The sequence below is a fragment of the Engystomops pustulosus genome, chromosome 4 (genome assembly GCF_040894005.1).
Source record: "Engystomops pustulosus chromosome 4, aEngPut4.maternal, whole genome shotgun sequence".
Taxonomy (NCBI): Eukaryota; Metazoa; Chordata; class Amphibia; order Anura; family Leptodactylidae; genus Engystomops; species Engystomops pustulosus.
This window is the reverse complement of record NC_092414.1, coordinates 130222289-130236505: the sequence shown is the minus strand read 5'-3', so window position 1 is coordinate 130236505 and position 14217 is coordinate 130222289. Positions and strand designations below refer to the sequence as shown.

The 14217-nt window shown below is 43.7% G+C and overlaps 1 protein-coding gene across 1 annotated transcript; it reads left to right on the top strand.

The window, feature by feature from the left end:
• Nucleotides 1-549: 549 nt before the first annotated feature.
• On the top strand, nt 550-9342 carry LOC140127135 (tubulin alpha-1C chain-like). The gene is made up of 4 exons (XM_072147465.1): nt 550-668; nt 5670-5892; nt 7048-7196; nt 8132-9342. The coding sequence occupies exons 1-4, from the start codon at nt 666-668 to the stop codon at nt 9104-9106; spliced, it is 1350 nt and encodes a 449-aa protein (XP_072003566.1). The 5' UTR covers nt 550-665; the 3' UTR covers nt 9107-9342.
• Nucleotides 9343-14217: the final 4875 nt, after the last annotated feature.

Sequence of the window (14217 nt, the reverse complement as noted above, 5' to 3'; positions counted from 1 at the left end):
CTCAGCCTTGATCACATGTTCAAGTAACACTGCGTTTTAGCAAATGCAATGGAAACGCAATGTTACTTCAACATGTGATCAAGGCTGAAGCCTTTGGGTGAAGACACACATGGCGTTTTTGGTCCGTTTTTGGTCCGTTTTTGGTCCGTTTTTACTAAGTGCGTTTTCAGATCGTTAAAAACGCATGCGTTAAAAAACGCATCCTTTTTTAAAAACGCATGCGTTTTTTGAAAACGCATCCGTTTTTGTCCGTTTTTCCGAAATTGCGCAATGAAAAACGGACAAAAACGCATGCGTTTTTAAAAAACGGATGCGTTTTTTAACGCATGCGTTTTTAACGATCTGAAAACGCAATTAGTAAAAACGGCCCAAAAACGGCCCAAAAACGCCATGTGTGTCTTCACCCTTAGCGGTACGTGTGACCGTGGCCTTTGGAATTCGTCAAAAACACATCAATTGTGAATTGCCAATTATTTCTTTGTCATGTGACCCTTGTCACTGTGCAGCCCTAGCCTACGTGTACGCGCAAAGGGTTAAACTTGCTGAATTCCCCCTCAGGTGTGACTATGAGGCTGCTTTATAAATGATGATGTAGCAGGCACCTGATTACTTCTCTATCATACTGATAGATCATTTAGCTTGAAGGCTGCTAGACACGAGGCATCATGGTATGCAAAGGTTCATTTATTTTTTACTTGGTTGTAAAATGGGGCAAAATTGAGTTTTCTGTGATTAGGGTGATGTCACGCATGGCGTTTTTGGGCCGTTGTTAGTTTGTAAAAAAAGAAAAGTGTTAAACACATTAGTTTTTATTTCGCAAATTTGGAAAACTGGACAAAAACAGGTGCTTTTTTTACAATCTAAAAACGGCCCTTAATGAAGTACTTTGTGTGTTCAGTTCTAGGTGGGTTTTTATTATGTATTCATTTTATAAGCTAAATGTGTGCACTACAAGTACAGAGTTAAATGGATAGTATGGGATTGAAGTACTTATAACATACTGTTATGGTGTGGTTGCAATGGGAGGGGGGGGGTGCCTCGGGTGAATGCATTTGCAGAAAAACGCATGTGTTCAGTAAACTGCATATGTCTTGTTGGAAATGCTAATGTGATTGAGCTGAGGCACAGCCCCCTGTGCTTGGAAATGTGGTGCAAGTATAGCATGTTACCACACCCTCAGGGCGCGTTCACACGTTGCGTTTTGACCTGCGTTTTCATTGCGTTTGAAACGCATATACAACAGCTGAGGAGAGGTGATTTGCCTAATTTCATCACTGTTAACGCATGCGTTAACAAAACGCATCGTCAACGCGTTAACGCATGCGTTTTGTTAACGCACGCGTTAACATTGCGTTTACAAACGTAAACGGTAATGTAATTAGGCAAATTACCTCACATCAGCTGTTGTATATGCGTTCCAAACGCAATGAAAACGCAACATGTGAACGCGCCCTCAGGGCGCGTTAACACGTTGCGTTTTGACCTGCATTTTCATTGCGTCTGATACGCATATACAACAGCTAAGCATAGGTGATTTGCCTAATTACATAACTAAACATTTCCGTTAACAAAACGCATCGCAAACGTGATGTTAACACGCATACGTTAACATTGCATTTACAAACGTAAACGGCAATGTAATTAGGCAAATCACCTCATCAGCTGTTGTATATGCGTTTCAAACGTAATGAAAACGCAACCAAAACGCAACGTGTGAACGCGCCCTCAGAGGTGGTTTACCTAATTACGTTACTATTTACACTTGTTAACGCATGCATTAACATTGCATTTACAAAATGCACTGTAAACGCAAATGTTAACAGTAATATTATTAGGCAAATCACCTCAGCTGTTGTAATGAGTTTTAACGCAATGAAAGCGCAAAGTGTGAGCGTGCCCTCAGGGTGATGGCACACGTGGCGGTTTGAACATGTTTTTTGGGCCGTTTTTAGCAAACCGTTCAACGCATGCATTATTGACAGGTTTGATCAATTATCTTAATTCAAACTGGTCAAAATAGCATGCATTTTTTTTTTAACGGACTACTTAAAAGCGTCCCAAAAAAACGCATTCAAAACTCCACGTGTGCCGTCACCCTTAGGGCGCGGTCCCACGTTGCGTTTGCAAACGCAGACGCAGACCAAACCGCGCCCACCGGGCGGTCCGCGGTCCAATCGCATCGGCGTTTTCAATAGAAACATAGAGAAACGCCGATGCGATTGGACCGCGGACCGCCCGGTGGGCGCGGTTTGGTCTGCGTCTGCAAGCGCAACGTGGGACCGCGCCCTTAGGGGCGTTCACATGTTGCGCTTTCATTGCGTTTTAAAACGCATTACAACAGCTGAGATGAGGTGATTTGCCTAATTACATTACTGTTACCGTTTGCGTTTACAAAACGCATATGTTAACAAAGCGTTAACAAATGTAAATAGTAACGTAATTAGGCAAATCCCCTCTCCTCAGCTGTTGAAATGCGTTTTAAAACGCAATGAAAACGCAACCAAAGTGCAATGTGTGAACGCGCCCTTAGGCTGGTGCCACACGTAGCGCTTTGTCTGCGCTTGCAAACGCAGACAAAGTTGCGCCCACCGGGGCGGGCCTTGGCCCGATCGCATAGGTGTTTTTATGGAAAAGCCTGCGAACGGGAACGAGCCGCTGGTGTTTTGCAAACGCAACATAATCCTCACCCCAGCCCCTTCCTTCCCAGCCATTTTTTTTTTTTTTTTTTTTTTTAATTTATTTGTGGTAAATTGATATAAAGCGATCCGGCTCTCCGAGATTCGGTGATGTATGTAAGCCTGGCGCGCCTGCAGCTGCTGTTAGTGCAGCGCGGCCGCCCTGGCAATGTATAGGAGAAAGTCTGCAGCCGCTGTCAGTGCGGCGCGGCTGCATCTCGGAGAGCCGGCAGCGATTATGCAATACATGCGATGCTGCTGGCTTCTCCTACAGGTCTCCGCAGACGGGCGTGGAGGGGGTGCGTCGGCCGGCCCCCTAATGAATAAGGCCGACTACCGGACACAAGATAGGAGAATCCGACCTCTTATTTAGTAAGAGGTCGGATCGCTTTAAAGCAATTTACCACAAAAAATAAAAAAAAAATAAAAAAACTGGGGAGAAAGGGGCTGGGGTGAAGAGTATGGGGGGGGGGGGTATTTTGTGGGGGTCATTTTTCAGGGTGACAGGTCCTCTTTAAACAATTTTTGAAGAGATGGATGGTGTGGTCACATGTGTTGCATTGCGTTTCTAAGCTAAGGTGCATTAGCATGTTGCGTTTTTGACTCATTGGGAAAGACTACCCCGTTCCGCTTACATTTAAATGCACTTCTTTACCCTCTTCTGTCTTTATGTTGCGTTTTTTTGTTTTGGAAAAGCACTTGAACTTCTAATTGCATTGGGTTTTTACATGTGCGTTTTGCTGGGAAGCAGTTTCCCTGAGGGCGCGTTCACATGTTGCGTTTTGACCTGCGTTTTGACCTGCGTTTTCATCGTGTTTGAAATGCATATACAACAGCTGAGGAGAGGTGATTTGCCTAATTACATAACTGTTAACATTTCGTTTACAAAATGCATCATAAACGCAATGTTAATGCATATGTTAACACATGCATTTTGTTAACGCATGTGTTAACATTGCATTTACAAACGTAAATGGTAATGTAATTAGGCAAATTACCTCTTATCAGCTGTTGTATATGCGTTTCAAATGCAATTAAAACGCAACCAAACGCAACGTGTTAACGCGCCCTGAGGGTGAAGACACGCGTGACGTTTTTTATGCCGTTTTTCGTTAAAACGCGTTTTCAGATCGTTAAAAACGCATGCGTTTAAAAACACATCCGTTTTTAAAAACGCATGTGTTTCTTGAAAACGCATATGTTTGTCTGGTTTTCCGAATTTGCGCAATTAAAAACGGACAAAAGCATGCATTTTAAAAAAACTGATGCGTTTTTTAACGATCTAAAAACGGCCCAAAAACGGCCTAAAAACGCCATGTGTGTCTTCACCCTTAGGGTGATGGCACACGTGGCATTTTGAACGCGTTTTTGGCCCATTTTTAAGCATGTGTTAACTCATGCGTTTTTGACCAGTTTCAATTCAGCTAATTGGTCAAACCTGTCAAAAACGGATGCGTTTTCAAAAACATGTGTGGCATCATCCTAATTGGGGAAAACCGGACAAAAATGCATGCAGTTTCAAAAACGCTCACTTTTTTTAATGGTCTGAAAACTCATGACTAAAACTGGGCTCAAAATGCCACGTGTGCCACCGCCCTTAAAGCTGTTGTGCTTGGTACATGAATATGTGTGACCTGCAAACAGGCCTTGTGATGTGCAGAACAGCATTTGTCTGAGCGGTGTTCAAGAGTGGCGTTTTTAATGCATTTTGAAATGCAATAAAACAGCTGATGAAAGGAGATTTTCTTAATCACATTGCTGTTAACATTGCGATTTGTAAAGGACATGGGAAGTTATAAATCGTCTTAGTTAGCGGGCTGTTGCCGATTCTATATTGTCCTCAGGATTGCGCTGGCACTGCAAGTGTCATGCACAACCTGGTCCCAGAGGCTTCTGCCTGACGGGAAGCTCTCGCTTTGCCGGGTAATTTAACCCCTTAGGGTGAAGACACACATGGCGTTTTTGGGCCGTTTTTACCAAGTGCGTTTTCAGATCGTTAAAAACGCAATGCGTTTTTGTCCGTTTTTCCGAAATTGCGCAATGAAAAACGGATGCGTTTTCAAAAAACGGATGCGTTTTCAAAAGCATGCGGTTTTAACGATCTGAAAACGCACTTAGTAAAAACGGCCCAAAAACGCCACGTGTGTGTTCACCCTCAAGCTGCACAAAGAGGAACATTGTTCCCCCTCACTCCCCCGGTCATTTAACACATGCATTTCAAAACTAAGTAAAAACGGCCTAAAAACGCCGTGTCTTCACCCTGAGGCCGGCGCCAGACGTAGCGCTTTGTCTGCGCTTGCAAATGCAGACAATGTCGAGCCCACCAGGGCGGGCCTCGGCCCGATTGCATCAGCGTTTCTATGGAAACGCCTGCGATTGGGAACGAGCCGCCGGTGTTTTGCGTTAATTTAATGCTTGTTCCCGATCCCAGGAGTTTCCATAGAAATACTGATGCGATCGGGCAGACAAAGCAGTGTGTGTGGCACCAGCCTAATACTTAACAAGACGTGCTAATGCATGAGTTAACATTTAACTCAAATGTCAACAATGTAATTGGGCAAATCTTCTTCTCTTCTTAGCTGTAGTATTGCGCTTCAAGCTGTGTGAACGCAGGGTGTCGCTATATGCAGTGGATATGCACACTTTAGTTGAATTGGTGCAAAAACTAGTGCAGAAACTACTTTCTTGTACTATGTTTACATGTTGAGTTTAAAACTGTAAACATTTACAAATTCAATTGCATTTACGCTATGTAAACATACTGTTAACAATGCATTTTTTTATGCAATTTAAACACAACATGTTAAGTTATTCTAAATGTTTCCTATGCCACTTGAGGACTAGAGTAGATTTGCACCTAAATTAACTTCTTTATAAAATGTAAATGGATTCGTAAAGTGACATCTGGATTTGCTTTATAAATCTGGAGTAAGTTGCATGAAGTGAGAACTGATGCGATATAAACTTGGATTCAGTTTTGTACTTATCTTGCAGAGGGAATGCATATCTATCCATGTAGGCCAGGCTGGTGTTCAGATAGGAAACTCCTGCTGGGAGTTGTATTGCCTGGAACATGGAATCCAACCTGATGGCGTTATACACTCTGAAAAGACGGCACAGTCCACAGACTCTTCATTTGGCACCTTCTTCAGTGAGACTGGGTCAGGAAAACATGTGCCAAGAGCGGTGTTTGTTGATTTGGAAGAAACTGTCATAGGTACAGTAAGCCTTGTATTTCTGACTCTAGGATGGTTTTACTGGGCTTGTATAATATTTAGTATCGGGATGTTGCACTATAGAGCTGCAGTGTCCGGGGACCACATCCGACCTGACACACTAAGGCCGCGGTCACGCATACCGCTAGACGTCCGGTCATAACGCGACGCTAGCGCACAGGGGGAGGTCCTCAGCCCGAACGCACATGCGTTTCCAGAGAAACGCATGCGATCGGCTTAACAAACGCATGCGTTTCCCTGGAAACGCCTTTGCATTCGGGCCGAGGACCTCCCCCTGTGCGCTAGCGTCGCGTTATGGTGGACGCTTAGCGGTACGTGTGACCGCGGCCTAAAGATTGGATATGCACCATTATATACATATTATGCTGCACATTCTACAGCATAAATATGTACATAACATAAATGTGGTGTGTATGTATATGTGCACGAGTGTATAAATGTGTAATTGCATCTCACATGTGAGTATACTTTTTTTTTTTTTTTTTGTGTGATGGGGGTCCCATACAGAGGCCTTCTTTGGGGTCCTACCATTCCTAGTTATCCCACTGCTTAGTATGAGGGCGCTGTCACACGTTGCGTTTGCAAACGCAGACCAAACCGCGCCCACCGGGGCGGTCGGCGGTCCAATCGCATCTGCGTTTCTCTGGAAATCGCCGATGCGATCGGACCGCCCCAGTGGGCGTGGTTTGGTCTGCGTCTGCGTCTGCAAACGCAACGTGGGACAGCGCCCTAAATGATAAAGATGGGAAGCAGCATGTTTATCTTATATACTAGATAAATCTGGCATGCAACTCCGATCAGTCCTGTGTGAATTCCCCCACACAGTTGCACGTTCCGCTAGTGTTGCATTCATAACTGAACACTAGTGCACAGAGGCCGGGCTCAGTTCTGTAGCATAAGAATTTCCCAGGAAACGCACATGCGATCAGGCCGAGACCCGCCCCCTATGAACGGGACGCTAGCGGAACGTGTGACCGCGCCCTGACAATCTACTGCTAAAATGTAACACCACTGGGGGACTTTATCAACTCTTATTTGTAAGACTATTGGATTGAGGGATGAAAGCAGGGGTTGGTATAGGCAACTAATCCACTGGATTTTATTTTGCGAACCATGTTGTTCAATATCTTTTCTAGATGAAACAAGAACTGGTTTATATAAATGCTTGTTCCATCCAGAGCAACTGATTACAGGAAAAGAGGACGCAGCTAACAACTATGCTCGCGGACACTACACAATAGGCAAGGAGTTAATTGATTCTGTGCTGGACAAAGTGCGAAAAATGGTGAGTATACTCCGATTATTATGCTGGACCCGACTTTCTAATACGTGAGTCGGTTGTACAAACTTTGATTGTTATTCCCTATCCAGAGGAAATTGAAGTCCATTCTTTGGATTGGCAGGAATTTCAGTAGGTGGGGGTGGGTGCAGCACCAATCATGACAACAAGGATCCTGTTATTACCAATTGAATTATGGAGCTCAGCACCCTTGGAGTGATGTGTCACATGGCGTTTTTGGGCCGTCTCTAGTTAGGCCGTTTTCAGAGTAAATAGGCGAGGTTTCTGCATGGGGCCACTCTTCCCACTTAAATATACTTTTTTGCTTACACACATGCAAGTGAGTCATACAGAGACATCCATGCCATATACAAACATACAGCTTATATATACAGGGCCACATAGAAGCTGCTACCACTGTAGTTGCATCCCTGTTTCTAGCGCTTTCTTATTGAAGAGGATGTTGTTCAGTTGGTAAGAAAACTTCTGTTCTTGTGATGGGTGGGGGTCCATACTCATGATTGAAGGGTGTCCCGCCAATCAGACCTGCACCAATCAGTCTTATCCCCTTTCCTGTGGAGAGAATCCTTGAAGTAAGTACAACTCCCAAAGTATCCGCCATCCTATAACTAGCATAATCCGTAAAGCTGATGCTTAAGGGATTTTATGCCACAACTAAACTCTGGGCTGGCAATATCACTTGTATTGGATGAAAAGGGGTTTTCCCCTGTTAAGATGAAAGTGATATAACTGTAGTCACTGAACAAGTATTCAATGTGAATTAAGTAGTAGGCACTCAATACAGTTTTGAGACTGCCAGATATAGTCATGACGAGAGGCTAAAAACGGTAAGTGGAAAGATGGCTGGGTCTTCAGTAGAATAATTTATATATTGGTGTTAAATTTATTAATAAATCATAACTGATGGATTTCTCCTACAGGCTGATCAGTGCAGTGGTCTTCAAGGATTTTTAGTGTTTCACAGTTTCGGAGGTGGTACTGGCTCTGGCTTTACTTCACTATTGATGGAGCGTTTATCTGTTGACTATGGAAAGAAGTCCAAGCTTGAGTTTTCAGTGTATCCAGCCCCCAAGGTCTCCACTGCAGTGGTCGAGCCTTACAATTCTATCCTGACAACCCACACAACTCTAGAGCATTCAGACTGTGCCTTCATGGTGGACAATGAGGCCATTTATGATATATGTAATCGTAATCTGGACATCGAACGTCCTTCTTATACCAACCTGAACAGGTTAATTGCCCAAATAGTTTCCTCCATTACGGCCTCCCTGAGGTTTGATGGTGCATTGAATGTTGACTTAACAGAATTCCAGACTAACTTGGTGCCTTATCCCAGAATACACTTCCCGCTAGTAACTTACTCCCCTATAATATCTGCAGAGAAGGCGTACCATGAACAACTGTCTGTACCGGAGATTACCAATGCTTGCTTTGAATATTCAAATCAAATGGTTAAATGTGACCCCAGACGTGGTAAATACATGGCTTGCTGTCTGCTATACAGGGGAGATGTGGTGCCTAAAGACGTAAATGCTGCTATAGCTGCCATTAAAACCAGGCGGTCGATTCAGTTTGTTGACTGGTGTCCAACTGGATTTAAAGTAGGCATCAATTACCAGCCCCCCACTGTAGTCCCAGGAGGGGATTTGGCCAAAGTTCAACGTGCTGTCTGCATGTTGAGCAATACCACAGCAATTGCAGAGGCCTGGGCTAGGCTGGACCATAAATTTGACCTTATGTATTCTAAGAGGGCTTTTGTACACTGGTATGTGGGAGAGGGGATGGAGGAAGGAGAATTTTCTGAAGCACGAGAGGATATGGCTGCTCTGGAAAAGGATTATGAAGAAGTAGGAACTGAATCTGGTGGTGATGAGGATGAAGAGGACGAATACTGAGCTGCTTCAGCTCTCCTATTGGCCACACTGTGCAGTCCTATATATTGGAATTCAAGTTAACCGTTGTATTGTAGTGATCTTAAATATTTAAGTGCTCAACTGTCATAATATTTTAACGATTAACCTGTCAAAGGTCTAATGTTTGTATCTCCTATTAACAACATGGAAACCCTACTAAGAATATGTAATGTATTGGATATTTTTGCAGTCTTGTACCAATAAAAAGTGCATAATTAGATGATGATTAATTATTTAACCCTACTGGTTTTTGGAACTGCTATCTAATTTATACTGAGATCTGTAGACTGAGCATACAATGGCTCGCATATATATATATATATATATATATATATATAATTTTTTTTTTTTTTTCTGGCTGCCGTGTATAACACATGGCTTTATTAGTGTAGTATCAATATCCTTAGAGAACCTACCATTTAAATTAATCCACCAAAAATAAATGCTTAACTAAAAACTGATTAAAAAGCATCAGTTCCCAAGTAGTTCCTTTCTATGGCTGCAAAATCAGTTAGTAAAATTGTATGCAACTCACTTGATGCGAGTCCAGTCACACTAAGCAAGTCCTGCACAGTAAATTTTACTAACATTACCCTGCCTCCTTCCTGCTTAACAGATATCACTGCTAGGACATGCTGCAGTGTGGAACATTGGCCGTAATTTGGCTTAAATACTTTAAGGTTTTCTGTGCCTTTACTGGCCTGCATGTTCAAAAGTGTATTCAGCAGTCCTGCTCATTACTTTAGTGCTGTCTGTAAACTTTGCTGCTGCTGCCCCTCTTGGTCGTCATTGCTTAGACATGTAAAGAAATGATCACATGGAGTTATGATTTATCCTGCTCTCCCCTCTCCTTGCGTGAGAGAAAGGGGCCCAGTGAGGGAAGTCATTGGGACAGACTGAATATATATACAGAACTTTCCATTTCTCATGCCTTTAGAGGGCAGCATAGTGAGAATGGGGAAAGGCTGGAGCTTGCGAAGGTTCAGGTACATATACAGTAAATGGAGGCATGTCTAATGGAACGGATTTATTGAAAAGTAGCCAACCCCTTTAAATACTTATTTTTGGTCTGTGCTGTGTAACTCATGTAACGTGTCTCTAGAGGCATTAGTGTGGGGGATAAACAGAAGGATGAGTTTGTCTACCTGAATTTAGAATAAACTGTAGAGATTGGTTAGAGCTGCAAGATCCCCCTATTTTGAGTGCAATGGGAGAGTGGCATGAATAAAGTAGCAAAAATATTTCACTTTTCTGATCTTATAATAAAACCCAAATATTCAAGGGGTTATCTTGAGTTTAGGAATAATTTAAGGCCAGGGTAATAAACGTGTACTTGCCACCTCTGGCGCTGCTGATGTCCCACACTGTGGTCGACCTGATTTGTGTTCCAGTTAGTTTACAAGGGGGCACAGGGAGCTTCCGGCCAGAAGCTCCCATCCGACAATCTCCCAAGGCTTACAATGCTGAGAGATGGGGGGGGGGATGGGAGGAGCCAGACGGTAGCTCCCTGTGCACAGCTTCTGTGCCCCTGTAAACAAACAAACAGGCACTGATCAGACGGACCGCGGCGCAGGACATCAGCGGAGAAGGTAAGTACACGTTCATTTTTAAATAGCCTGCCCCAGCCCTGAGGCTGGCAGCATACGTGCCATTTTGAACCAGTTTTTGGGCCGTTCTTAAGCAGTCCGTTAAAACCGCATGTCTTAATAAACACATGTTTTTGACCGGTTCTACCAATATTAATTAAAATGGGTCAAAAACTGATGCGTTTTCCTAATCTACATGCGTTTTTTAACTGACTTAACTGCCCAAAAATGGGTTCAAATCACACGTGTTTTTGGCCCGTTTTTAAACAGTCCGTCAAACTCATGCGTTTTTGGCCAGTTTCAATTAAGATAATTGTTCAAACCTGTCAAACGGTGCGTTTTAAAAAAAAAACGCATTCATTTTTTTTTTTTTTCAAAATTGCATGGCCCGCCAAAAAAACACAAGCCTTGCAGGTGTGGTGGGGACTTGCATCCATTGATGCTCCACAGGGGGATTCTGGGAAATATGCAAAATAGCAGATACCAATTTGTTAAAGGGGTATTCCCACTTCATCTACCACAGATAATTCAATCCCTAACCCCCTCAAACAATTTCTTCAATTCATTGTTTTATAAAAAATTACCTATATTCCCATATTCTGTTAATGGGGCTTCCTCTCCCTAGTAATGGCTCTGACACTAGATACGGCCACTGTCACTTGCCAGCAGCAGTGCTCGCGCAGGTGCTTAGAATGAGGCTTCTCTAAACCTGCCGGGAATAAGTGAATGGGCATAGCTAGCGCAGTTTACATTTACCTTCCTCGCTAGATCAGCTGTCCCGTGGTAAGGCTCAAACGATCAGGACAGCTGTAAAGCTACTGCGCATGCCTAGCAGTTGCCCTTATCTAGTGAGAGAGGAGGCCAGGAATAGGTGAACTGTGCATGCACTAGTAATGCGTGCTCACATATTCTCGGTGGGATTCATAGAAGCCTCATTCTAGCACCGATCGGTGGTGTTAACTCCTTTGATTGTCGGCGGTAGTAAAAAGCAGCTGTCTCGACTTGGTGGCAGTGGCACATTGTAATCAGTGAAATCCCCATATACTGCCATATGTTAGCATGACAGTTTATGATCGGATCAATTGGACAATCTCTTGCCACAGGTAAATATATACACAACAAAAGAACATTGATCCACCACGACATGATCCAATGGTAAACTTTTAATAATCCATATCAAAAGGGGACAATAAACCAAGAATAAAACAGCCAGGTATCACAGAACGATGTGTTCTGACATTGATAAAGCCTATGGTGAAACGTGTCGTTCTGTGATGCTTGGCTTTTTTTTTCATTGATCATAATGCGCTGGTTCTTTTCTTTTGTTGTGGTACTAAGTCTTGTCAGGCTCCAGAGGGTACCTTCCCACGTGTGGTTTTTCTTGAGTATTCAAACGCATCCAAAATGAAAGTGGGAGGGGGGGAAAAATATGCCATGTGGGAAGGCGCTCAAACCAGTTCCTGTGCATCGTGAGACATGGTATAAGTGAATTTTACATAGTTGAGAGCTGGGAATAGAGGTATTTCATATCCTCATGTTTTGTTTTTTCTTTTTGTGGGCATGGAGGGAAAAATGAATTAGCAATTGGACATTTGCAACATCCCCCACCGGGGCCTAGCCCTTGAGGTGCGGCCTGGTGACAGCCGGGGCCCGCAGTACCGGAGTGGCTGGCGGTTGCGGCCTAAGCACGCTATTGTCACGGTGCTTGGTACGGGGGAACCGGAGGGCTGTCCTACAGCCTGGCAGGTCTCCAGCAGGGTGGTGTTGGCAAGAAAAGATGAGGGAGAGGCTACTATAGCGAATCTCCCTGGGGCAACCCCTTAATGTCCCGAGTGTGAGTCTCTGTGTGGTGGACAGGGTGCCGGTGATGAAGGCAGCCGTATTAGCAGGGACCAGACGGAGACAGAAGTTGAAGAAAACAACTTACAGTTCTTTATTTGAACCGCAGGAACCGCAGCAAACGTGCCTTTAACAGGTGGATGGAGTACTGGAGAGGTATTTGGAGGGAGCCACAGGATGTAGTTCACCAGCCTGGATGTATAGGGCAGGCTGGGAGGTAGCTGTGTCCTAGAGGATGCTTCAGCTCGGTCCTGGATCTCTTCAGGTATCACCCTTGAAGGTAGGATGATACCCCTTTCCTCACTACACTAACTCTAGTCTTACTGTTCCACTTCAGGCAGGGGCTAGGCTCTTCCTGCACTGGTCTGGTGTGCTAGAGTCTCTGAGCTGCTGCTCAGCTAGCTACTCTCTGCTTGCGTCCTGCAGACCCTGAGGGCCTGACTAGGACCGGTCTATTCTCCCTTCTGGGAGAGACTGCTCTCTTCTCTCTCTTGGGAGAGACTTCTCTAGAACATTCCTGGCCAGAGGTTTTATTACCTCCCTTTGGTCAGGTGGTGGCTGCTCCTCCAATTACCTCTCAGTGCACAGAGACAGGATGTAACACATATCATTGGATAATAGAAATTACATCACATATTAACATCTGCCTTGCCAGGCAGGATTAACCACTGCAATTTCCCTTTGATCCTATAAGGACCATGTAGTGTAATGTGATGTTACCTACAGGTGGGACGTATTCGCAAGCACTACCTCGCCATTGCATCGGCGAGGGTGTTGCACATTAAACAAAATTTTTTGGTAGACAGGAATTCTTATTTTGTATTGGAAATCTATAGTAACTTACATGCTATGGACAACAATAGTTAACTGTAATATAGGCAGTTTGAAAAGCAGCCTGGGGCCTATGACCATCCAACAAATTTTATACTGTGAAGGACCTTCACACATGACATACTTATACATATGTTTCTGCTTTCAATACCCATGTACACGAGCCATTATAGGACCTTTGAAGGCCCTCCAATGGTCCTGAACCCACAGATTGAAAGCAGGCAGTAGGGACACATCCTCCATTCTCCAAGAAGCTTGATTCTAGTACTGTATGGTGGAAGTAAATGCTAGAATTGTAGGGGCTATAATCAGTTTTGCTAGTCGTGGACACAAAACTTGCAGCAGAAATAAATTTTTACACCACATTTCAGTAGGATTTCGTATCAGATTGAAGCAGAAGAGCTCATAGGGGCCTTCATGTAGCCATTATTAAATAATAGGATAATGCCTTCATAGCCAAGGTGAAAGGTTGTGTGTATTTTCTTTTTTGGCGCTATAGTGGAATAAATAGAACATTCTAATTGTTAATGGAGTGCTGCTTTTTGAAGTTTATTAGAATTTGTTATTACACATCAGCTTCTATGTGCATGGAGGCAGCAGCTGATGCTCCATACTATTCCTGCCTATGGATAGTGATGTCCTTTGAGCTGCCAGGTCTTTGAGGCAGCAGTGACATCTGCTGAATTTGCAAACCACAACCTTCACGTTATAGAAATGAACACTTCCAGACCTATCTAAAGTGAGTTTAAAAAAAAAAAAAAAAAAAAAAAAAAAAATGAAATCCGTGAAGATCTACGTGCCCTAATCCAAAATGGCGGCAGCGGACACAAAAGAAGT

Excerpts from the sequence above, each read along its gene's own strand:
- LOC140127135 (XM_072147465.1), top strand. Across the intron at positions 5,893-7,047 it reads TTTGGAAGAAACTGTCATAG|ATGAAACAAGAACTGGTTTA; the intron begins GTACAGTAAGCC and ends TATCTTTTCTAG. Across the intron at positions 7,197-8,131 it reads TGGACAAAGTGCGAAAAATG|GCTGATCAGTGCAGTGGTCT; the intron begins GTGAGTATACTC and ends TTTCTCCTACAG.